General features: G+C 41.6%; 1 protein-coding gene across 7 annotated transcripts in view; it reads right to left on the bottom strand.

The window, feature by feature from the left end:
* GPAT3 (glycerol-3-phosphate acyltransferase 3) overlaps positions 1-24,937 on the bottom strand; it is a 71,753-nt gene that overhangs the window by 9,473 nt on the left and 37,343 nt on the right. For 4 of the 7 annotated variants that reach the window (XM_015471698.3, XM_005208184.5, NM_001192514.3 and 1 more), the window contains 9 exons: positions 23,886-24,156; positions 19,140-19,214; positions 15,846-15,935; positions 12,954-13,047; positions 7,876-7,991; positions 3,282-3,337; positions 2,483-2,568; positions 1,274-1,402; positions 705-784 (listed from right to left, as the gene is read on the bottom strand). In XM_015471698.3, the coding sequence (XP_015327184.1) occupies positions 705-784; positions 1,274-1,402; positions 2,483-2,568; positions 3,282-3,337; positions 7,876-7,991; positions 12,954-13,047; positions 15,846-15,935; positions 19,140-19,214; positions 23,886-24,156 (997 nt within the window). The remainder of the gene's footprint in view (positions 1-704; positions 785-1,273; positions 1,403-2,482; positions 2,569-3,281; positions 3,338-7,875; positions 7,992-12,953; positions 13,048-15,845; positions 15,936-19,139; positions 19,215-23,885; positions 24,157-24,937) is intronic. The other 3 variants (XM_024993217.2, XM_024993218.2, XM_024993215.2) reach the window with 2 other exon arrangements.

Raw genomic sequence — 24,937 nt, 5'->3', positions numbered from 1 at the left:
GCCTTCAAAGATACATTTCCCTCAAATCCAATCCCACTTTCTTCTTCAGTGAAAGATCCCTAAATTTTAGTTAGGCATATGGTCAAGCAGGAGCTTCCCCGGTGGCTCTGACAGTACAGAGTCTGCCTGCAATGCAGGAGACCCAGGTTCAATCCCTGGGTTAGGAAGATCCCCTGGAGAAAGAAATGGCAACCCACTCCAGTACTCTTGCCTGGAGAACTACATGGACAGAGGAGCCTGGCAAGCCCCAGTTCATGGGGTTACCAAGAGTTGGACATGACTGAGCCACTAATGTGGCCAAGTAGAACAAAGACTACATTTCTGAGCCTCCTCTGCAGCAAGGTGTTATCACGTGACTTGAGTTCGAGTCAACAGATAGAAGTGGAAGTGGTAAGTCCAACTTCCAGCTTTTGCTCTTAAACACATGAACGCATCCTTCTTGTTTTAGTTCTTCCCTGCTACTCATGTTATTGTACTCACTGGGCAGTCATCTTGGACCATACTGAGGATGGTAGATCAATACAAAATGAGCTATTATACCAGTCTAGGCTGCCTATGATGAGGTATGGGAGATAAAATTCTGTCTTATTTAAGCCATCATTATGCTGTATAAACCACTGTCAGTGTCAGCTAAACCTCCAGCTAACAAGCATAATAAATGACATCTTTTTTTTAAGTAATAATACTTCTGAAAAATTTCTTACCAAGGAAGCTCAGTCAATCCTCCTTGTACAGCAATAGCAGACTTAACCCTGTTAGCAAACTGGACTGCGTCTTCTCCTTCCTGGAATAAAAAATTACCAGTATATCCTGAAGACAGAGTTCTCAAACAATGCTTTCAAATGTCTCACAATCACTTAGATTCGTTTTAAAGTATAATATTCACATTTTTAACTCAAATATGCTCTATTCTGAATTATAGCAAATATCATTTGTCCATCAAGAAAATGCAGTGCTGTTTTTCTTTAATATCTTTATCACATATATATATTATGCTCTTTACTAGACTTATTCAAGACACAACATTCTACAGTATCTGTAGGTTCAATAAACCAACAACAATGGTAAAAACTATTATGGAAAAGAATTCTCCTGATCTCAAATCAGCGTGACTTTGCAGAGTGCTAGATACATTTTTTTTTTTAATGACTCTTGCTGAGAAAGCAGAAAGTCCAACTTCAACTGATGTGAGGAAGGGAGACACCCACATGTGCAGGTAAAGGTTTTCTTGCCCTCATCTGATTAGATAAAGCACCTGTTATCTATGCAATACCTCTCTGGTCATGGGGGGCATGTACCACACGTCACAGACGATGGCCCAGCTGGTCATCACTCGAAGCAGGTAGCTCACAATGTTGTATTTACTACTGTTCCAAAATGCATCACCAAACCGAGGATTATACTGTGAAAAGAGAAAAGAAAATGCATTCTAGTTAGGAATTAAATGGCAGCTTCTCTTCTACATGCCAGTACATGACAGGCCAAACATCTATCAGACCTGCGCCCTGCCAAAAAAAAAAAAAGCTACTTTACTTGATCCAAAGTAAAGTAAAGTAAAAGTAAAGTAAAGGATCCAAAGAGCAAACAAGACGTAGAAAACAACCTATGGTCACCAGGGGGTAAAGGCGGGGACGGATAAACTGGGAGACGGAGACTGACATAAACACACTACTGTATATAAAATAGGTAACTAATAAGGACCTACTATAGCACAGGGAAGTCTACTCAATACTCCATAACAGCCTATAGGGGAAAAGAATTTAAAAGACTGGATATATGTATAACTGAGTGGATTCACTTTGCGGAACACCTGAAACAAACACAGCCTGTAAATCAACTATATTCCAGTGAAACTTTTCACAAAAGAAAAGAACCAAAATAAAGAATAAACCAGGCCGGGCAACCCCCCTGACTAGAGCCTCAGAGCCCTTAGACTGGAGGGTTATTGACATGATTCTTAAATATCTGTCTGCCCACTTCATGGAAGGTGGGTGAAAGTAGGAATAGTATCTGATTGCTCATCACAGTGTCCTCAGTAGGCAGACACTGGCTTGGCACATAGTATCCCCCAACCGCTACTTACCTATATCCGTATCAGTAGCCAGAAAAAGGGATCAAGCAAACGGGACAATTGTAAACAACAGGTGGATATGAATAAAGAGCACATGCTCGGTCATGCCCAACTTTTTGTGACCCCATAAACTGTGTAGCCCATGAGCCTCCACTGTCCATGGAATTCTCCAGGCAAGAATACTGGAGGGGGTTGCCACTTCCTTCCCCAGGGGATCCTCCCGACTCGGGCATCAAACTCGTGTCTCCTGCATTGCAGGCAGATTCTTTACTGTCTGAGCAACCAGGGAAGCAAAGAGCACACAAGTATTCCATATGTTTGCAAATCTTAAGTTTGAAATTATATCAAAATAAAGTGACCAAGTCAGTGTCTTTGGCAGGGAGGTGTATGAGAGTGGATAATCTGTTTTACCTTAATGGCAACTGGATGGATGGTTCCTCCAATTTCAAAGCTTCCTTTTTTAAACATCATGACTGAAGTATTGTTGATACAAGTTCCTATAAGGACATCGGTAGAGAGTGAAATTTTTTAAAGCAGCCAATTTAAAAAGGAAATATTTTGTTATAAAATAATTTAAAATATTCAGGTCACATCAAAATTACAGACTTTTTTAAAAATTACAGATATTTTAAATACTATCATTTTACAAATTAACTCCTGTTTGCTGCTGCTGCTAAGTCACTTCAGTCGTGTCTGACTCTGTGCAACCCCATAGACGGCAGCCCACCAGGCTCCACCGTCCCTGGGTTTCTCCAGGTAAGAACACTGGAGTGGGTTGCCATTTCCTTCTCCAATGCATGGAAGTGAAAAGTGAAAGTGAAGTCGCTCAGTCGTGTCCGACTCTTAGCGACCCCATGGACTGCAGCCTACCAGGCTCCTCTGCGCATGAGATTTTCCAGGCAAGAGTACTGGAGTGGGTTGCCATTGCCTTCTCCAACTTCTGTTTAGTAGTAATTCAACAGTTCTAAGCAGGTTTCACTGGACACGGAAATGGCAACCCAGAAACAACTTCTGAGATCAAAAAGGTACCATGACTTGCTTCAAACCTCATAAGAAAGCAGGGAATTACTGGCTCAGAGAGGCCATGCCATTCCTGAAGGACAGCAGAAACCTGGACTAAGAATGCCAACTCCAGAACAATCCAGCTCCCCATATACTTCGGGTACCTGTTGTTATCAACCATAGCTTGGTGAGCAATCCCACTTCTCACCTTCAGGAAAGATTAATATGGGTAATTCTTCCTTAAGAGCAATATGTTCTTTTAGTCTGTGAAGAAAAATAAAGGATCTAAATTATACCTTCAATAAGAGAGGTGGGAATCCCCTTTGGTATCTTTTCTTTTAGGTTCAATTAAATCATGCAAATTTTTAAAAACTGGTATATAGTTGCTTTACAATATTGTGTTAATTTCTGCTGTACCACAACGTGAATGAGCTATAAGTATACATATATACCCTCCCCCTGGAGCCTCCCTCCCAGCCTACCCCCATCCCACCCCTCTAGGTCATCACACAGCACTGAGCTGAGCTCCCTGTGCTACATAGCAGCTTCCCACTAACTATCTATTTTACACGTGGTAGTGTACACACATCAATCCCAATCTCTCTTTGGTATTCTTTACTCTCTACTAACACAAATATAATTGTAAAGCAATAAGGAGAAGAGAAAGGAAATAAACACAAGTTGGTCCCTTTCTATACAAGTATTAAGAGCTAACAAAGTTGAGATAGATTACAACTGCCAGCGTGCACACCACTGCTCAATAACCACAAGATGGGGAACAGTTCTCTAACCTTAAAGACATTTCAATAGGTACGTACTATTTCACTCTTAAAAGCATAGCCCACCATCACATTTACAGAAGCAATGACTCGAGTGCCTCCAGTTAAAGGTCTCAGGCAAAAAGCTTCTTCAAACAAAGGTTTCTGGTAGCTTAACTCCACTCCTAGACCCAGAAGTTCCCTCTCCTGTTCCATAAAGAGCACTAGCTCTGTCTGCCTTTCAGTTCATTTCAGCTGCTCAGTCGTGTCCAACGTTTTGCAATCTCAAGGACTACTGCAGCATGCCAAGACTGTCTGTCCATCACCAACTCCCGGAGCTTGCTTAAACTCATATCCATCAAGTCGGTGATTGCTGGGAGCTGGTGAGGCATTCCACTCGTGACAAAGGTCATGAGGAAGGAGGCTCAGCATACGCAAAGGTGGGATCGAGCCTCAGGAGTCCGCCCGGATATTCTCGAGCATCTACCCCCCAAAAAACCAGAGTCTGCCTACTTTATTGCTTTGTGCTCTCACCTCTGACTTTACTGGGGGCTGTCCCCCACCACCATCTCGCTCTCTCTGTCAAAGAGTTAACTTACAGCTCCAATTAATAAAAGTTCCTGGGCAATTAGGAGTGTTTAAATCCAAACCCCTCAGATGGCTCTCTAACTCGCCTGACAAGTTTACCCGGACTCCTACAGCTATGCATACGATTGTTTACAGTCTCCCAGCCTCGAGAGGCACGGGAAGCTTAAGATATTCAAATAGCTTAGAGCCTCTCAGAGAGTTAGAAACTGTCAGAATAAAACTAGTAAAAGATTTCATTGATGAACCAATGTTTGTTGCCAAGTTTTCACATCCCCTGAATTGTATCCTTGAATGTGTATTAATTAATAGCTGGTATGTAGAAAAAATAAGTAGTGGCCTTGGTGTTAGTAACTTTAGACCCTTAAGGTAATAAATTCTTTCCTTTGTTGTAAACCCATTACACATCCACCCTATAGGAATGCAATTTTATCTTCGGAAGATGGCGCCAAACTTTAAAATAATTACTCTTAGAGAAAATAAGTCTTTGTTGATAAGTCCTTGTCAAGAGTCATAAAATGTTAGTAGGCCTTCTGGCCAGAAGATGATGTAAATCACCTAAACCATTTGTATATGATAAATCTGCAGGAAAGAAACCCTGGTTTTTGATAAGGATCAAAAACTGCTGACTTTGCATCCCCTATTATCCTCTATGTGTAACTTAGGGTATATAAGCCCCTGTTGAAAATAAAGCTATGGGCCTTGCTCACCAGTGCTTGGTCTCCCCATGTCATTCTTTTCACATTCTGGCTGAAGTCTCCATCTGGAGTGCGGAACCCACCATGCTTACTAATTATGCCTGGGCTTCTAAGACCCACTCGAGAAGGTGTCTAGGGTGAGGCACCTTCCGCTATTCGAGAGGGTGCCTGCGGCCTACGTAAGTGGTGCAAACTTCTTGTCTTCAAGTTTTATTGGTCTCCCGCGTAAACCAAGCTACTCAGCCTCTTTTCTCCACTGAATTTTCCTACTGAGCTATCCTCATTCTATTATTCTTTATATCTCTAATTAGCATATAAATAGTCGCCTAGGCGTCTCTTCTTCGAATACCCTGGATCAGCCGGGGCTGGACCCCGGCAGGTGATGCCATCCAACCATCTCATCCTCTGTCATCCCCTTCTCCTCCTGCCTTCAATCTTTCCCAGCATCAGGGGCTTTTCCAATGAGACAACTCTTCACATCAAATGTCCAAAGTACTCGGAGTTTCAGCTTCAGCATCAGTCCTTCCAATGAATAGTCAGGTCTGATTTCCTGTAGGACTGACTGGTTTGATCTCCTTGCAGTCCAAGGGACTCTCAAGAGTCTTCTCCAACACCACAGTTCAAAAGCATCAATTCTTCGGGGCTGAGCTTTATGGTCCAACTCTCACATCCATACTTGACTACTGGAAAAACCATAGCTTTGACTAGATGGACCTTTGTTGGTAAATAATGACTCTGCTTTTTAATATGATGTCTAGGTTGGTTGTGGCTCAGCTGCTAAAGAATCCACCTGCAATGCAGGAGACCTGGGCTCGATCCCTGGGCTGGAAAGATACCTTAAAGAAGGGAAAGGCTACCCATTCCAGTATTCTGCCCTGGAGAATTCCATGGGGTCACAAAGAGTTGGACACATTTCACGACAAAAGTGAGTGACTTTCACTTTCTTTTTTCACTTTCTAGGTTGGTCACAGCTTTTCTTCCAAAAAGCAAGCGTCTTTTAATTTCATGGCTGCAGTCACAATCTACAGTGGTTTTGGAGCCCGAGAAAATAAAGTTTCTCACTGTTTCCATTGTTTCCTCATCTACTTGCCATGAAGTGATAGGACCAGATGTCATGATCTTAGTTTCTTGAAAGTTGAGTTTGAAGTCAACTTTTTCACTCTCCTCTTTCACTTTCATCAAGAGGCTCTTTATTTCTTCTTCGCTTTCTGCCGTAAGTGTGGTGTCATCTGCATATCTGAGGTTATTGATATTTCTCCCGGCAATCTTGATTCCAGCTTGTGCTTCATCCGGGCAGGCATTCTGCATGATGTACTCTGCATATAAGTTAAATAAGCAGGGTGACAATATACAGCGCTTGACGTACTTCTTTCCCGATTTGGAACCAGTCTGTTGTTCCATATCCCATTCTAACCACTGCTTCTTGACCTGCATACAGATTTCTTAGGAGGCAGGTCAGGCGGTCTGGTATTCCCATCTCCTGAAAAATTTTCCACAGTTTGTTGTGATCCACACAGTCAAAGGCTTTGGCATAGTCAATAAATAAAGCAGGAGTAGATGTTTTTCTGGAACTCTCTTGCTTTTTCAGTGATCCAGTGGTTGTTGGCAATTTGACCTCTGGTTTCTCTGCCTTTTCTAAATCCAGCTTGAATATCTGGAAGTTCACAGTTCACATACTGTTGAAGCCTGGCTTGGAGAACTTTGAGCATTACATTGCTAGCGTGTGAGATGAGTGCAATTGTGCGGCAGTTTGAGCATTCTTTAGTGTTGACCTTCTTTGGGATTGGAATGAAAACTGACCTTTTCCAGTCCTGTGGCCACTGCTGAGTTTTCCAAATTTGCTGGCATATTGAGTGCAGCACCTTCACAGCACAATCTTTTAGGATTTTAAAGAGCTCAACTGGAACTCCATCACCTCCACTAGCTTTGTTCTTAGTGATGCTTCCTAAGGCCCACTTGACTTCACATTCCAGGATGTCTTGCTCTAGGTGAGTGATCACACCATTTGTGGTTATCTGGATCATTAAGAGCTTTTTTGTATAGTTCTGTGTATTCTTGCCACCTCTTCTTAATATCTTCTGCTTCTGTTAGGTCCATACCATTTCTGTCCTTTATCAAGCCCATCTTTGCATGATATGTTCCCTTGGCATCTCTAATTTTCTTAAAGAAATCTAGTCTTTCCATTCTATTGTTTTCCTCTATTTCTTTGCATTGATCACTGAGAAAGGCTTTCTTATCTCTTCTTGCTATTCTTTGGAACTTTGCATTCAGATGCACATATCTTTCCTTTTCTCCTTTCTCCTTTCTCCTTCTCTTCTTTTCTCAGCTATTTGTAAGGCCTCTTCAGACAACCATTTTGCCTTTTTGCCTGTCAATCTCTAGATGCGTGTAAGTGATAACATCCAGCAAATAATCAACCATCTATTTATTCAGCCAACCATTACCAATTACTTACATTCAAGGTAGTAATTTTCAGTTTTAGAAATTCAGTGACTGGAATACCTAAGTCAGGGCAATATAAATGTATGGGTCTTCTAACCACATCATCTATACCACCATGACTACAGAATTCAAAATGTTTTAAATCCAGTTAAGACAGGTGACTCACTGGAAATGGTGAACCACAAACAGAAGTCAATATATTTTAGTTTTAACCCTTAGTTTTAGTGTTAGCCGTTAGTACCGCTGGCTCTGCCCTCTTTGATGGGAAGGCCAAGAGTTTATGCCAATCCAATGGATACCAAGTAATGTCACCGCTTACCTCCTAATAACCAGGTGTCGGTCCTTCATTTCTGAACGTTCAAACCAGATATGTGGACAAGCCTTGACCATGGATCTCTGAATAATCCCCATCAATCCACCATGAACCTGGCCCACCTACAAGAACCATGAGAAAATGGAAACAATGTAAAGGCATAGCTGTCCAAAAAAAAAGCCTTCTTTTCTTTAACCACTAAGTTCCTATTCCCCACTCAGAGAAAAGACTGGTCTTCTACTGACTGAAGTTCTTAGTCTCTTCAAAGGTCATACATGCGGGCTCAGTCGCTCAGTAGTATCCCACTCTGCTGCAACCCCATGGACTGTAGCCTGCCAGGATCTTCTGTCCATGGGATTCTCCAGGCAAGAATACTGGAGTGGGTTGCCATTTCTTCCACCAGGGAATCTTCCCGACCTAGGAATTGAACCCGCGTCTCCTGCTGCCTCCTGCTTTGGCAGGCGGTGCTTTACTACCTGGGAAGCCCACGCTCAAAGGACATGACTGGCCAAATACAAGCACAAAATGTTGTTGAGTAGCACTTTTGAATTTTAAGTTATGTTGCGGTACTGCCTTTACGCTGGCTTTTAAAAGTAGAGATTTTCCAATAAAGTCAAAGTAAGTGAAATACAAATTAAAACTACACTGAAATACGATTTCAGACCCAACAGACTGGCAAAGATTCAAAAGCATGACAAAGAACCAAGGCTGTGAGAAAGAGGCACTCTTATACAGTGCTTGGGATGGGGAGCTTATAATCCTCATAGAAGGAAATCTGGCAATATCTATTAAAATTACATATACATTAGCTTCCCTGGAGCTCAGATGGTAAAGAATCTGCCTCCAATGCAGGACACTGGGGTTCAATCCCTGGGTCTGGAAGATCCCCTGGAAAAGGGAATGGTAACAAACATCTATTTCTGCTTTATTGACTATGCCAAAGCCTCTGACTGTGTGGATCACAATAAACTGGAAAATTCTGAAAGAGATGGGAATACCAGACCACCTGACCTGCCTCTTGAGAAACCTATATGCAGGTCAGGAAGCAACAGTTAGAACTGGACATGGAAAACAGACTGGTTCCAAATAGGAAAAGGAGTACGTCAAGACTGTATACTGTCACCCTGCTTATTTAACTTATATGCAGAGTACATCATGAGAAATGCTGGGCTGGAGGAAGCACAAGCTGGAATAAAGACAGCTGAGAGAAATATCAATAACCTCAGATATGCAGATGACACCACCCTTATGGCAGAAAGTGAAGAGGAACTCAAAAGCCTCCTGATGAAAGCAAAAGAGGAGAGTGAAAAAGTTGGCTTAAAGCTCAACATTCAGAAAACGAAGATCATGGCATCTGGTCCCATCACTTCATGGCAAATAGTTGGGGAAACAGTGGAAACAGTGGCTGACTTTATTGTTCTGGGCTCCAAAATCACTTCAGATGGTGACTGCAGCCATGAAATTAAAAGACGCTTACTCCTTGGAAGGAAAGTTATGACCAACCTAGATAGCATATTCAAAAGCAGAGACATTACTTTGTCAACAAAGGTCTGTCTAGGCTATGGTTTTTCCAGTGGTCACATATGGATGTGAGAGTTGGACTATGAAGAAAGCTGAGTGCCGAAGAATTGATGCTTTTGAACTGTGGTGTTGGAGAAGACTTTTGAGAGTCCCTTGGACAAAAAGGAGATCCAACCAGTCCATCCTAAAGGAGATCAGTCCTGGGTGTTCATTGGAAGGACTGATGTTGAAGCTAAAACTCCAATACTTTGGCCCCCTGATGTGAAGAGCTGACTCATTTGAAAAGACCCTGATGCTGGGAAAGATTGAGGGCAGGAGGAGAAGGGGACGACAGAGGATGACATGGCTGGATGGCATCACCGACTCGATGGACATGGGTTTTGGTGGATTCCGAGAGTTGGTGATGGACAGGGAGGCCTGGCGTGCTGTGGTTCATGGGGTGGCAAAGAGTCGGACACAACTGAGCGACTGAAGTAAACTGAACTGAACCCACTCCGGTATTGTTGCCTGGAGAATTCCATGGACAGAGAACCCTGTGGGCTACAACCCATGGAATCGTAAAGAATCAGACACAACTGAGTGACTAACACTTTCACTTCACTTTACACAAACATTTATCCTTAAACTCAATAATTCACTTCTAGGAATTTACGCTGAAGATACACCCCAAACAAAATGGAAATACATATGCACAATGTTTAAATTGCAACATTATTTATAATGTGAGCTATTGAAAAATACCCAAATTTGAAAAATCCATTTGGCTTAGAGAGGATAGGAATGCGGAGGAGGACAAAATAGGTGAAGGAGATTAAGAGTACCAACTTCCAGTTACAAAACAAGTAAGCCATGGGATGTAATGTACCGCACAGGGAATATAGTCAATTAATGTTGCATTAACTTTGTATGGTGAGCAGACAAATACTAAATGTATAGTGGTAATCAATTCATAATGTATATAAGTGATGAATCATCATATTGTACACCTGAAACTAACATAACATTGTATTCAACTATAATTAAAAAATTAAAAGTAAAAAATAAATCCAATAGGCTTTTGGTTTCTATCATTCAAACCATTAAAGTTTGCAGTTCTATTTCTAATACTTGGCTAAAACTGTAAATTATACCATTATACATTGAAGTTGTAATGATAATTACATATTATCAAGAAGCACGGAAAAATGCTAAGAAAATTCTGAGGCCTACAGTCACAAATGAGTCATACTCAATCTTTGTTGACTAAGACACAGAATGAGTACTGTCTCAGAAACACAAAATCATGATTAGGCAAGTTAGTTAAGAAATTTAAAAAGATTGTATTGTAGGAAAACAGCTGCTCTCTCCGCTAAACATGTCAGCCCTAACCTCTTTGGATTACAGGGAGGTCACAATGGATGTGAAAGGTCACAAAAGATTACAATGGATGTGAAAGTGCTTGTCCACTTAAATGAAAGGAATTATTATATACACCCAGAGTCGGATGGGGTCTATCAAGGACTGTTAACATGAGGGTCTCTGGATGGGCTTTTTGAAATCCATAAACATCTTGGAACTACATAAAAATATTTGTTGGTATAAAGCAAATGCATGCTATTGTTTTTCTGAAAAAAAGGATACATAAAGATTAACTGATTGCTAACCTAATAAATGTCAAGAACTACCAATTCCCATAAGTCTTTTCAGAGAGGTGGTTAAAGCTTCCTTAGATTCAGGAAGAGCTCCACAACTTAGAGAAATGTATAACTTGTTAAAAGGTAGTTGTCCAAGAGTTATATATCTAAACTTATATTTTAGACAATGTCTGCCAATAAAAAAATAGTTTTTACAAAGGTCTTCAAACCCCCTTCAATGAATGTATAACCCACAGGCAATCAGACCACCAGGACTCCACGGTGGCCTACAGACACTTCAACTGCCTTCCCAGGAAAGCACACCAGACCATGACTACCCATCATAGGAGTAGGAGACTAAGAGGTACAAAACTACCTTCTAGAAAATAAATAAGCTACAAGGACATATTGCACAACACAGGGAATATGGCCAATACTTTACAACTATGAATGGAGTATAACCTTTAAAAAACTGTGAATCACTATAGTGTAAGCCTGAAACTTATATAATATTGTACATCAACTATATCTCTAAATAAATAAATAAAATAAAGGTTCCCTTCGAATGCTTTCACAGAAAAACACACCAGACCCCTACTATCAGTTACTGGAGCTGACGAGTGAAATTAAAAAATCCACCAGTTCTCTGTGTGAAGCCCTAGTCACCAACATGAGATATGAAAAAAAATTCCCCTCCTCAGTATCCTGGGCTTCCCTGGTGGCTCAGGTGGTAAAGAATCCGCCTGCAATTCAGGAGACCTGGGTTCGATCCCTGAGTTGGGAAGATCCCTTGGAGGAGGGCATGGCAACCCACTCCAGTATTCTTGCCTGGAGAATTCCGTGGACAGAGGAGTCTGGCGGGCTACAGTTCACGAGGTCGCAGAGTCAGACACAGCATAGCGACCAAGCACACCTCAGGATCCCTGTGCCATCTCTCTATTTCACACACCAGCTTGGGGCATAGTTACCACCATGCAGGAAAGAACACCTTCAGAGATTCTCCAAATTTAACCTGACACGCACAGGAAAGAGAGGAAGGAAATCTTGACAAGTTTCTTCAGGGTGATAGAAAACACCCACTGACTTGAAACACCTTAGATTTGAAAAAAATGTAAGAAATGCCACAAAAAGGTCTTTAGAGGTGTTTGATTTTAGTAAGCTTTGTCTTTTCTTTGGGGGCTGTCAGCAAGAACTGACAAAGGCAATATGGCATAAATATGAGCCTTTCTTGCTTGATCTTCACTAAAGAGCCAGGTTTTTTTTTTTTTCTTTTTTAATTGCATATGACTCCCTGAAGGGAGAAAGAACTAATTGGCTGGTGAGGGATTTGTACAGCTCTAAAGAGGATGACTTTAACGTCTTAAAGTGTCACTAAACACTGCAGGGATTCTAGAAGCAAGATGGAGTCAACTTTATAAAGACTAGTCATGCTCAAGCGTGTCTACATTTCAGTACATTAATTTCTTACTACCTTAAATATAATGACTATTTTCTTTCTTTTTCTTGCACTATATATTCCTCGTGTAATTATACATTAATAATATAAATAATGCAAATACATTATTAATGTATGTAAATATATTAGTAATTTATGGGTTTCCCTGGTGGCTCAGATGGTAAAGAATCAGCCTACTATTCGGGAGATCTGGGTTCGATCCCTGAGTTTGGAAGATCCCCTGGAAGAAGGCATGGCAACCCACTCCAGTATTCTTGCCTGGAGAATCCCCATGGACAGAGAGGCCTGGCAGGCTATAGTCTATGGGGTCACAAAGAGTCGGACATGACTGAAGTGACTAGTCAGTCATTAATAATTTATAGACTTACTTATATAGTATAACCCAGTCACTTTCTAATATAAAACTAACTTTCTAATTTGTGCCAAAATAAAATAAAAGTCTGACTAATCCACGGAACATGCAAGTACTTGAAATACCAGTGAGCTGTTCTTACCATAGTATAGCACCCATCCGTTGTCAAGATCAAAACATCGATTGGGGACGTATGGTTGGCAACACAAATGCCTCCCTTCTGGGGCCTGTACTGCCTGCAATTACATACAGCAGTTAATACTAAACATTGAAAAACGGCCACTATTTTGCAAAACAGCAACTTCCACGGTAGCTCAGATGATAAAGAATCCACCTGCAATGCAAGAGACTCGGGTGTGATCCCTGGGTCCGGAAGATCCCCCGGAGAAGTAAATGGCTACCCACTCCAGTATTCTTGCCTGGAGAATTCCATGGACAGAGGAGCCTGGTGGGCTATAGTTTGTGGAGTCGCAGAGTCAGACACAACTGAGCAACTAACTCACAATACACCTGGAGAAATTCATGCTATTTTGTTTTTTAAAGTACACTAAAAAAAACAAGAAACTTTCAAATATATGGGCTCATCTTAAAAGGGTTGTCTCTAGGCAGTATGATGGGAGGGGGGTAAGAGTATATGAGGAGGGGGGCCCACAATTTTCCCTTTACATATATTTATATCACTTTTCTGTAATGATCATATTGTCCATTTAGAATGAAAAAAAAATTTAAATATTAGACTGAATTATCAATACAAAGATTCCATCACTTTAATAAACTTTATGATATGTAAGCTTTCCTTATTTTATCCTAAGTATTTTTGTATTATTTCAATCTTCATAAATATCACTTTCAGTTGCTTCAGAGTGATCCAGAGTAAATGTACTGTACTTTCCTTCACCTTATCCCCCTAAAGCAGAAGTTGGCAAACTTTTCCTATGGAAGCCCAGACAGTAAATACTCTAGGATTTGCAAGCCAGCCAATCCCAGTCAAAACTCCTGGACTCTGCTGTTTGGCACAATGGCAGGTATAGATAATACATAAATGAATGAGCATGGCTGTGTCCCAATAAAACTTTATTTACAAAAACCAGAGGACGGCCCACATTCAGCCTACAGGCTCATAGTTTAGTTTGCTAACCTCTGTCCCAAAGTTTAAGCAGAATTTGACACTATTGAAGCAAAGTTTTCTTTGAGCCTAAACAGAGAAGGGAACAAAATGCATAACTTCAACATGTTTTCCTTAAAATTAGAAACAATTCTACAACAAGTTGTGAACAACTCTCTATGTAATTAAAGCACCTTTTCCAAAGAAGGGGCTTCCCTGATGGCTCAGACAGTAAAGAATATGCCTGCAATGCAGGAGACCAGGGTTTGATCCCTGGGTCAGGAAGATCCCCTGGAGGAGGGCACGGCAATTCACTCCAGTATTCCTGCCTGGAGATTTCCATGGACAGAGGAGCCTGGTCGGCCACAGTCCATGGGACTGCAGAGTAAGACATGACTGAGTGACTAACACTTCATTTTCATTTCATTTCTGAAGAAGGTGTTTCCTTTGATCACACTTTTACCAAAACATTTTCTTCTCATTCTCACCCCAAAACTTACAGCCCAATCACAAAAGTCATGTAATTTTAGAAATTTAAGAGGGCTTTAAGTTGGTAACACATGGCAAAGCCAAATGATGAAATGTTTTCCTTCTACAAATTAGACAGAAAGATCCAGTCACACAGATACAAAGAACCAACCAATGGTTATACGTGAAAGGTGGTGGGGGGGTCGGGGGCCAATACGGGGCTGAGGGAGTGGAGGGTACAAATTTTTAGGTGTAAGATAAGCTCAAGGATGTAATGTACAACAAGGGGAATATAGCCAACATTTTGTAACAACTGTAAGTAGAAAGTAACTTTTAAAAGATAAATTCTTTTTTAATTAAAAAAAAGATCTAGTCAGTAGAAAAGAGATGTTTGTCCTAGAATTTTTAAGCTAATGATATTAAGTATAAAAAAACTGAATTTACATAAAAGCAATTCAAAAACAATCAAAACAAACTTCATGTGGCTAATGACTTCATTTACCACCTTTCTCCTCCCTGATGAAGGGGTGAGGGAAGCAGAAAGCTAGGCCTGTTTTCAGCTCAGTGTTGGCATTTTAAACGTTGGCAAGGCTGAGACTAGAAACCAGCCTCAGAATTCCATGTCTAGCCTTCTTTCCATCATTCTACAGCCCTATCACCTTCACCATTTAAAAAAAATTTTTAATTAACCCCATTCTAAACCTAACTCTGACATTTATTAGGCATATGACCCTAGACAACCAATCCTGGAGCTTCCACTTCTTCGCCTGTAAAATGGTATAATAGCACCTTCTCTTAGAGATGACCTAGGAGAAAGAATCACAGGCCAGGCCTGCACACCATAAACGTCCAATTATTAGGTGTCATTACATGTTTATCGTCATGTTCCATGGGGCTTCCCTAGACTCAGAGGTTAAAGCGTCTGCCTGCAAAGCAGGAGACCCGGGTTCGATCCCTGGGTCCAGAAGATCCCCTGGAGAAGGAAATGGCAACCCACTCTAGTATTGCCTGGAGAATCTCATGGAGGGAGAAGCCTGGTAGGCTACAGTCCACGGGGTCGCAAAGAGTTGGACTGAGTGACTTCACTTTCACTTTCTGCAAATGGATTGCTGTTTTGAGGGGAAGGGGAGGCGCTGTGCTGGGTCTTTGTTACAGCACTTGGGCTTCTCTAGTTGTGGTGTGTGGGCTTAGCTGCCCTGCGGGATGCGAGATTTTAGTTCACCAGGGACTGAAGGCCCACCCATACATTAGAAGGTGGATTCTTAACCACTGGACCACCAGGGAAGTCCCTGGATTGCCTTCGAAAAGTGTTCAGGTGCATTGTTACGTCTGTGACGCTCTACACGGTAGAGATGAACACGCCGGAAGTACTCTTCCTTCCCTTGTTTTCCCCCACCCACTCCTGACAATCACATGCGAGACTGACCTGAGGAAGCAGGCACGAAAGCGGAACACACGCACCTGTTATGATAGTGAATGGTTCCAGAGAGGGCGCGAACACAGATGCGGCAGCAAGTCAGGTGGACCACTTCACTCAGGAAGTTTTTGAGTCTGAAAGAGACAGAAAACATTTTATTAAACAGCTCTGGGCTCTCCTATGAAACAACACAAAGCTCCAGGGTGTTCCTTCCACAGCAACATACTATGTTCTGAAATACGAGCACAGTTCAATTCTCAAGGTCCCACCGAGGCAGTTAGGACAAAACTCTAATGGAGGACAGTTCCCATCGTGACAAATCCTTGACCAAGATAAGCTGAGGCAACTATGGTCTTGGCCTCACAAGTCTGACGATCCTACAAGACTCTCTCGTGTTCCTTGAGTCTCTCAGTCTATTTTCTCCCTCCTCCTCTTCACTTTCTCTTTTGTAAGAGCAACTTCTGTCAATTTAAATGCAAGCATGATGGAAAATCACATAGAGACTCTAAAGATGAGGTGAGCAGCATTTTAATACATGTGCTAAGGCCATACCAGTAACACTGAAGAAGCTGAAGTTGAACGGTTCTATGAAGACCTACAAGACCTTTTAGAACTAACACCCAAAACAGATGTCCTTTTCATTATAAGGGACTGGAATGCAAAAGTACGAAGTCAAGAAACACCTGGAGTAACAGGCAAATTTGGCCTTGGAATACAGAATGAAGCAGGGCAAAGGCTAATAGAGTTTTGCCAGGAGAACACACTGGTCATAGCAAACACCCTCTTCCAACAACACAAGAGAAGACTCTACACATGGACATCACCAGATGGTCAACACTGAAATCAGATTGATTATATTCTTTACAGTCAAAGATGGAGAAGCTCTATACAGTCAGCAAAAACAAGACCAGGAGCTGACTGTGGCTCAGATCATGAACTCCTTATTGCCAAATTCAGACTGAAATTGAAGAAAGTAGGGAAAACCACTAGATCATTCAGGTATGACCTAAATCAAATCCCTTATGATTATACAGTGGAAGTGAGAAATAGATTTAAGGGACTAGATCTGATAGATAGAGGGCCTGATGAACTATGGAATGAGGTTCATGACATTGTACAGGAGACAGGGATCAAGACCATCCCCATGGAAAAGAAATGCAAAAAAGCAAAATGGCTGTCTGGGGAGGCCTTACAAATAGCTGTGAAAAGAAGAGAAGCGAAAAGCAAAGAAGAAAAGGAAAGATATAAGCATCTGAATGCAGAGTTTCAAAGAATAGCAAGAAGAGATAAGAAAGCCTTCCTCAGCGATCAATGCAAAGAAATAGAGGAAAACAACAGAATGGGAAAGACTAGAGATCTCTTCAAGAAAATTGGAGATACCAAGGGAACATTTCATGCAAAGATGGGTTCAATAAAGGACAGAAATGGTATGGACCTAACAGAAGCAGAAGATATTAAGAAGACGTGGCAAGAATCCACAGAAGAACTGTACAAAAAAGATCTTCATGACCCAGATAATCACGATGGTGTGATCACTCACCTAGAGCCAGACATCCTGGAATGTGAAGTCAACTGGGCCTCAGAAACCATCACTATGAACAAAGCTAGTGAATGTGATGGAATTCCAGTTGAGCTCTTTCAAATCCTGAAAGATGATGCTGTGAAAGTGCTGCACTCAATATGCCAGCAAATTTGGAAAACTCAGCAGTGGCCACAGCACTGGAAAAGGTCAGTTTTCATTCCAATCCCAAAGAAAGGCAATGCCAAAGAATGCTCAAACGACCACACAATTGCACTCATCTCACACGCTAGTAAAGTAATGCTCAAAATTCTCCAAGCCAGGCTTCATCAATACGTGAACCATGAACTTCCAGATGTTCAAGCTGGTTTTAGAAAAGGCAGAGGAACCAGAGATCAAATTGCCAACATCTGCTGGGTCATGGAAAAAGCAAGAGAGTTCCAGAAAAACATCTATTTCTGCTTTATTGACTCTGCCAAAGCCTTTGACTGTGTGGATCACAATAAACTGTGGAAAATTCTGAAAGAGATGGCAATACCAAACCACCTGACCTGCCTCTTGAGAAACCTGTATGCAGGTCAGGAAGCAACAGTTAGAACTGGACATGGAAAAACAGACTGGTTCCAAATAGGAAAAGGAGTACGTCAAGGCTATATATTGTCACCCTGCTTATTTAACTTCTGTGCAGAGTACATCATGAGAAACGCTGGGCTGGAAGAAGCACAAGCTGGAATCAAGATTGCCGGGAGAAATAGCAATAACTTCAGATATGCAGATGACACCACCCTTATGGCAGAAAGTGAAGAGGAACTCAAAAGCCTCTTGATGACAATGAAAGTGGAGAGTGAAAAAGTTGGCTTAAAGCTCAACATTCAGAAAACGAAGATCATGGCATCTGGTCCCATCACTTCATGGCAAATAGATGGGGAAACAGTAGAAACAGTATCAGACTTTATTTTTTTGGGCTCCAAAATCACTGCAGATGGTGATTGCAGCCATGAAATTAAAAGACGCTTACTCCTTGGACGGAAAGTTACGACCAACCTAGATAGCATATTCAAAAGCAGAGACATTGCCAACAAAGGTCCATCTAGTCAAGGCTATGGTTTTTCCAGTGGTCATGTATGGATGTGAGAGTTGGACTGTGAAGAAAGCTGAGCACCGAAGAACTGATGTTTTTGAACTGTGGTATTGGAGAAGACTCTTGAGAGTCCCTTGGACTGCAAGGAGACCCAACCAATCCATCCTAAAGGAGATCAGTTCTGGGTGTTCTTTGGAAGGAATGATGCTAAAGCTGAAACTCTGGTACTTAGGCCACCTCATGCGAAGAGTTGACTCATTGGAAAAGACTCTGATGCTGGGAGGGATTGGGGGCAGGAGGAAAAGGGGACGACAGAGGATGAGATGGCTGGATGGCATCACTGACTTGATGGACATGAGTTTGAGTGAACTCCAGGAGTTGGCGATGGACAGGGAGGCCTGGCATGCTGCAATTCATGGGGTTGCAAAGAGTTGGACACGACTGAGTGACTGAACTGAACTGAACTGAAGGCCATAAATTTGAGGCAGTACACAGGAATCACACAAATATTCTCTTTGTGGACACAGCTAGGAAAAGGGACAATCCAGGACTTCCCTGGTGGTCCAGTGGTTAAGACACCACACTTTCAAGGCAGGGGCATGGGTTCAATCCCTGTTCAGGGAACTAATATCCCCCATGCCACGCAGCATGGCCAGAAAATTTTTTTTAAAAAAATGTAAAAAGAAAGAAAAGGGACAATCCTATTAAATGGCTGGGAGGAAAAAAAAAACATTTCACCTGTTTCTGGGCAGCTGTCCAACCAGGGTGGTTCCTATAACAAACAAACTGATCCCAATGACAGCCAAGGTAAGCCTGAAAGAGAAAAGAAAAGGTAATGCAAAAGCTAGTTGAACAGCAGGGGGAAAAGAGAAGGAACATGAAATTCAAGAATAACAAAACCACAAGTAAGTTGTAGAACATTCACGCCACAGAATATGATGCAGTCATTCAAAGAATCATGCAAATCTATAGATTCTGACACAGAAGAACGGTTCTTGGTACATTTTGAGAGGAAAAAACACAGCGTTAACTTTCAAAATACTGTGTAGGGTTTGATACCATTTTCCAAAAAAAAACAGCAAGCACATAACCAGCCTACAGATGTATAGACCAGACCTGGAAATTTGTTCACAAAACTGCCACATTTAGTCTATGCAATTATCAAAGGGTTAATAGGGCTAGTGGAGAGAATAAAATCTTTCTCTTCTTGCTTTTCCGAAGTTTTTTTTTTTTATTTAAAAAAATATATTCGTATTTTAATTTAAAAGTTTTTTATTAGAGTATAATTGTTTTACAATGTTGTGTTAGTTTCTTCTCTATAACAAAGTGAATCAGCTGTAAGTATACCTTTATCCCCTTCCTCTTGAGCCTTCCTCCCACCCCTCTAGGTCATCACAAAGCACTGGGCTGAGTTCCCTGTTCCTCCCACTAGTATCTAGTTTATACATGGTGTCCATATGTCACTCATAACAGTGTATAAAGCTTCCCTGGTGGCTCAGATGGTAAAGAATCTGCCTGCAATGCAGGAGGCCCAGGTTCGATCCCTGAGTCAGGAAGATCCCCTGGAGAAGGGAATGGCAATCCAATCCAGTAGTACTGTCTGGACAATCCCGGTTCATTGGAGCCTGGTGGGCTACAGTTCAGGGGGGGCAAAGAGTGGAACAGGACTGAGTGACTAACACTTTCACCTTTTTTTTCCTTTCACATAATGTATAAAGGAGTCATTTTAGGTTGAAAGTAGTTATTCTGGTGTGGCCTGGTGAGGCTATAAAAGAAAATACCTTGCAAAGCTCTAAAAATAACTTGTTTTCCTGTATTTTCTAAGTTCAGTTCAGTTCAGTTGCTCAGTCATTTCCAACTCTTTGCGACCCCATGGACTGCAGCACACCAGGCCTCCCTGCCCATCACCAGCTCCCAGAGTTTACTCAAACTCGTGCCTATTGAGTCGGTGATGCCATCCAACCATCTCATCCTCTGTCGTCCCCTTCTCCTGCTGCCTTCAATCTTTCCCAGCATCAGGGTCTTTTTTAATCATGGGGACAAAAGGGAAAAATTCAATTTTTCCTCAAAGAAATTTAAAATGTACAGCAAATGGCAAGGAAGTTTTACCTAAAGTTTCCTTCATAATAAGAACAGCACATTATATTTTCCATGCAAATTTAACTGCTGTACCTTCGTGAGGTTCTAAATAGCTCAGAAGTTAGTAAACAGGTGATAGACAGGACCTCTCATCTCAACAGACACTTTCTAATTTTTAAAAAGTGCTTTTAATATCTGGGCCAATCACTTCAAAAAGAAAAGTTATTTTTAGAAATGTAAATAGAATCACTCGAAAAGAAAAGGCTGAGATTTTAAATCTTTCGAGATAAATAGGGCTTCCTTATAAATTCTTTGTTAAGGTTTTAAACCTTGTTAAAGTCTTGGTTTAACACCTTTTGAGACAGCAGTCTGAAGGTCTGTTTCATTTTCTTTGGACACCATATTTTCATGTCAGCCACTAATGCAATAACTAAAGGACTGCTTAATCTCATCCATCAATTACACACGTTTTAAAATACTGCCATTTTGCATAATGAATCAATTGCTCCTAACACATTAAATCAGAAGAGGTCATATATTTTAACATGCTTAACAGCTGGGTTCAAAACTACTGAACATTTTAATTCGTTAATTAACGGAAAATTCTGTCTTCCAGTGTCAGTGAGCCAAAGTGAAAGTTCTCACAGATGACAGAGTTTTCTGGCACAATCTGTTTTGCTGAAGAACTTTAGTGAGATACAATTCACATGTCATACAATTCACCTACTTAAAGTGGCAATTCAGTGGTTTTTGGCACATTCACAGAGTTATACCACCATCAACGCAATCAATTTTAGCACAATCTGTGTTTTAAATGCTCACTTTGTAGAAACTACTTTTTTTTAAATTGGAGTATAATTGCTTTACAATGTTGTGCTGGTTTCTGCTGTACAACAATGTGAATCAGCTCTAAGTACACATACATCCCCTCTTGAGCCTCTCTCCCAGTCCCTGACACCCATCCCACCCCTCTAGGCCATCACAGAACATCAAGCTGAGCTCCCTGTGCTACAGAGCAGCTTCCCACTAGCTAGCTATTCCATAAACTATGTCAACATTGCTCTCTCAATTTGTCCCACTCTCTCCTTCCCCCACTGTGTCCACAAGTGCTTCAAACTGCTTCTTCTAAACAGTATTTGCAAAGGAATTCTTTCACATGAAGAGTACGTACTAAGAGGAGGAGCTTCAATTCTGCCATTTTCTTCTTTTACTGAGTGTTTACATTACTGGATTATCCTAAATCTGTGGTTTATTTGCAAGAATCTTGTATGTCATGTACCTATTTTACGAGTATAAATTTAAACTAGATAGCAGAATCATATCACTATTTGGTGGGCCCCTCCAGCAAGTGGAAGCTAACCAACATAGGAGAGAATCTCAAGCGCCCTGGACTGTAAAATCCTCACTCTTTCTTCAGGTTGCTTGGATACAGTGCCTGACTAGTGGACCAAGTGAAGATATAAGAGCTCATCTATATATTATTCAACTTTACTGAAATTTCATTTCTTTATAAGAATAAAATAATATCAATGGAAGGTGCTAATTATAAACAGACTAGAAACTTTCAATAAATAAAAGTTGAACTTTTTTTTTTGGTTGTGCTGGGTCTTCTTTGATGCACAGGTTTACTGTAGTTGTGGTACGCAGGCTCCTCACTGCAGTAGCTTCTCTTGTTGCAGAACACGGGCTCCAGGGTGCACGTAGGCTTTAGTCGTTGGCGTATATGGGCTAAGCAGATGCAGGTCCCCAGCTCTAGAGCACAGGCTCAATAGCTGTGGCTCAAGGGCTTAGTTCCTCCAAAGCATGTGGGATCCTCCTGGCTCAGGGATTGAACCTATGTCTCCTGCACTGGCAGGTGGATCCTTCCCCACTGAGCTACCAGGGAAGCTCAAAGCAGAACCATTTCCTTTTTACACACCAAATCCCACTTTGGGAACACTGACTTAATGTTCAAGCAAGTATGTTCGAGTTTCACTCTGTTATCACGGCTGAAATGATTCCCCAAAGATACCCCCACCATCTAATTTTTTTTTCTCCCTTCCCCTCCCTCCTACCTCTACCATCTAGACACTGGCAACATGAGGACAAGAAAAGAGAAACAGCTTGGTAGAAATGTGCCTTTGCCTACACTTAAGCAACCTCTTTCCTTGTAATAAATCTGAGTGAGGCAAGGATAGGCCACCCTAGGGGTGGTAAAGACATTTCAACTCACGTGCCAATTTTACTTGGCTGGTAGCAACTGCCTGGAAAGCCCTATTGGGAGCACACCAAGGCCACATCCAGGGGAATGAAGCAAGACCATCAGGGACATGTCGTGCCTGGCAGCCGCATTTCTACCTGTCACCATCATACTAAGGAGACCTCAGCCACTTCCTCCCGCTGCCCAGCTTGTCCTGCTTCATCACTTTTTCTACTTATGCTCCACACTGTGGCTCCAGTAAACTGGGCTTTGAGGCTAACTCCTCATAAGGAGGCACGCTAACTTAGAACCAAAGTGGACCCAACTGGTGAACTTTTAATATAAAAAAAGAGAGATCGAAGTGGAACAAATTCACCCTCCCAAATCTCTCTCTCCCATGTGGCAACCACTCTCAGGAATTTTCTTCTCTCCTGTGCAGTTATGAACCGCTGCAGACCAGGGAAGAGAGGCAGTCACAGTTTGGATGATATTCTGGTGGACACGAAACTGTACATATTTTCCCTTCTTTGTTCTAACTTCCCTTTTCTATCCATCCTCGGGGCTTCCCGGGTGGCTCAGTGGAGACATGGGTTCGATCCCTGGGTCGGGAAGATGCCCTGGAGGAGGAAATGGCAACCCACTCCAGTAATCTTGCCTGGGAAATCCCAGGAACAGAGGAGCCTGGCAGGCTATAGTCCATGGGGTCGCAAAGAGTGGGACACAACTTTGCGACTCAACAACAATGAAAATCCATCCTCAAATTATCTATGACTAAAAAAGCGACATGGATCCAGATGGATATATACTGGATTCTGAATATATACTTTCATCTGGGGAAGATATGAGAGAAGAGATAATATGTCTTTGTGGAGGTCACATTCAGTGGTGTTTTCTACTAATAAACAGGAAGGGGTGGGATTACTGCATTAATATACTCTCGTGTGATCACTACATACATAATTTAAAAAAGAAAGATGGGGGACTTCCCTGATGGTCCAGCAGTTAAGACTTCGCTTTCCAATGCAGGGTGTGCGGGTTCCATCCCTGGTCAGGAAGCTAATATCCCACATGCCCCATGGTCAAAAAAAAAAAACAACCATAAAGTAGAAGCAATATTGTAACAAATTCCATAAAGACTTTAAAATGGTACACCTCAAAAAAAAAAAAAATCCTAAATACATAAAACGAAAGCTAGACTAGCTGTAGTTGCCGGCGGGGAGACGCACCTCAGAGGCAGGAGAACACAGTAGCGCACGATGACGCCCAGCACCCACACCATGGTGAGCCGCGGACTGACGTACTGGAAATTCACATTGGTCCTTGTGAGGAGGTTCCATGACACTAGCTCCTCTGAGGAGAACCTCTGGGTCACTTCGTCTTCCACAATGGCTTCCAACCCCTTCTTGGAGAAATAAAACACGTCAGACAGCTCAAAGTCCCTTCCTCGCAGACCAGACAGCCCTTTTTCCATGGGTGACTCATCTCTTTGGATAATACCTTAAAAGAAAGCATCAGGACATGAGAAAACGCCATCGGACAGAAGAACAAGTGATCAAAAAGGCTACTTTATGCAGAAGACAAATACATCTACTGGGTAACATGAAGCAGATTTCAGAAATAAGGACGAGCAACTGCAGTGAGAAAAGAGGTAAAATCACTGAGTCTGCGTGAAATGGCTTCTATATGATGATTTCAGTTCATTACAGAGGAATCTCGTCCTCAGTATCCCTTTTGCTTGCATTCATCCCTATGTATCATCAGCAAAAGAACTCACAGAAACAAACTGTCCCCCGAGTATAGACCTAGATCATGTAGAAACAAAGGTTTATATTTCCCCCAGTGAAAAACTATAAAGCCAGAAAGTAAGCAAAGTTCATGGACTGAATTCAAAGAAACAACATAAATAGTTAATAAATATTCAATGCCTTTTTTAGTCTTCAAAGAAATGTGAATCAAACACAGTGGCCTATTCACATGATCAAACCAGCAGCATGTTTGTTTAATGATAAAATTCAGACAGAAATGACACAGGTATTCTCATACTCAATTTGGATGAGTATGGAACTGGATTATTTTCAGTGAATCACGAGACAGAGGCACTGATGTCAGTCTGTCCTATGACTTGTGCCGCTTAACTCTGAACGCTTGGTTTAAGGTAGTCAGTTAAGGAGCAATCTTGTCAAAATCTGTTTGGCATAAAGAGACTAAAAATAGTTTTGCTGATGATTATAATTCCAATTCTAGGAAACTGTCACAAGAAATAATCAGAAATGCAAGC

The sequence above is a fragment of the Bos taurus genome, chromosome 6 (genome assembly GCF_002263795.3).
Source record: "Bos taurus isolate L1 Dominette 01449 registration number 42190680 breed Hereford chromosome 6, ARS-UCD2.0, whole genome shotgun sequence".
NCBI lineage: Eukaryota > Metazoa > Chordata > Mammalia > Artiodactyla > Bovidae > Bos > Bos taurus.
The sequence above is the reverse complement of the archived record's forward strand: the minus strand, read 5'-3'. Positions and strand labels throughout refer to the sequence as shown.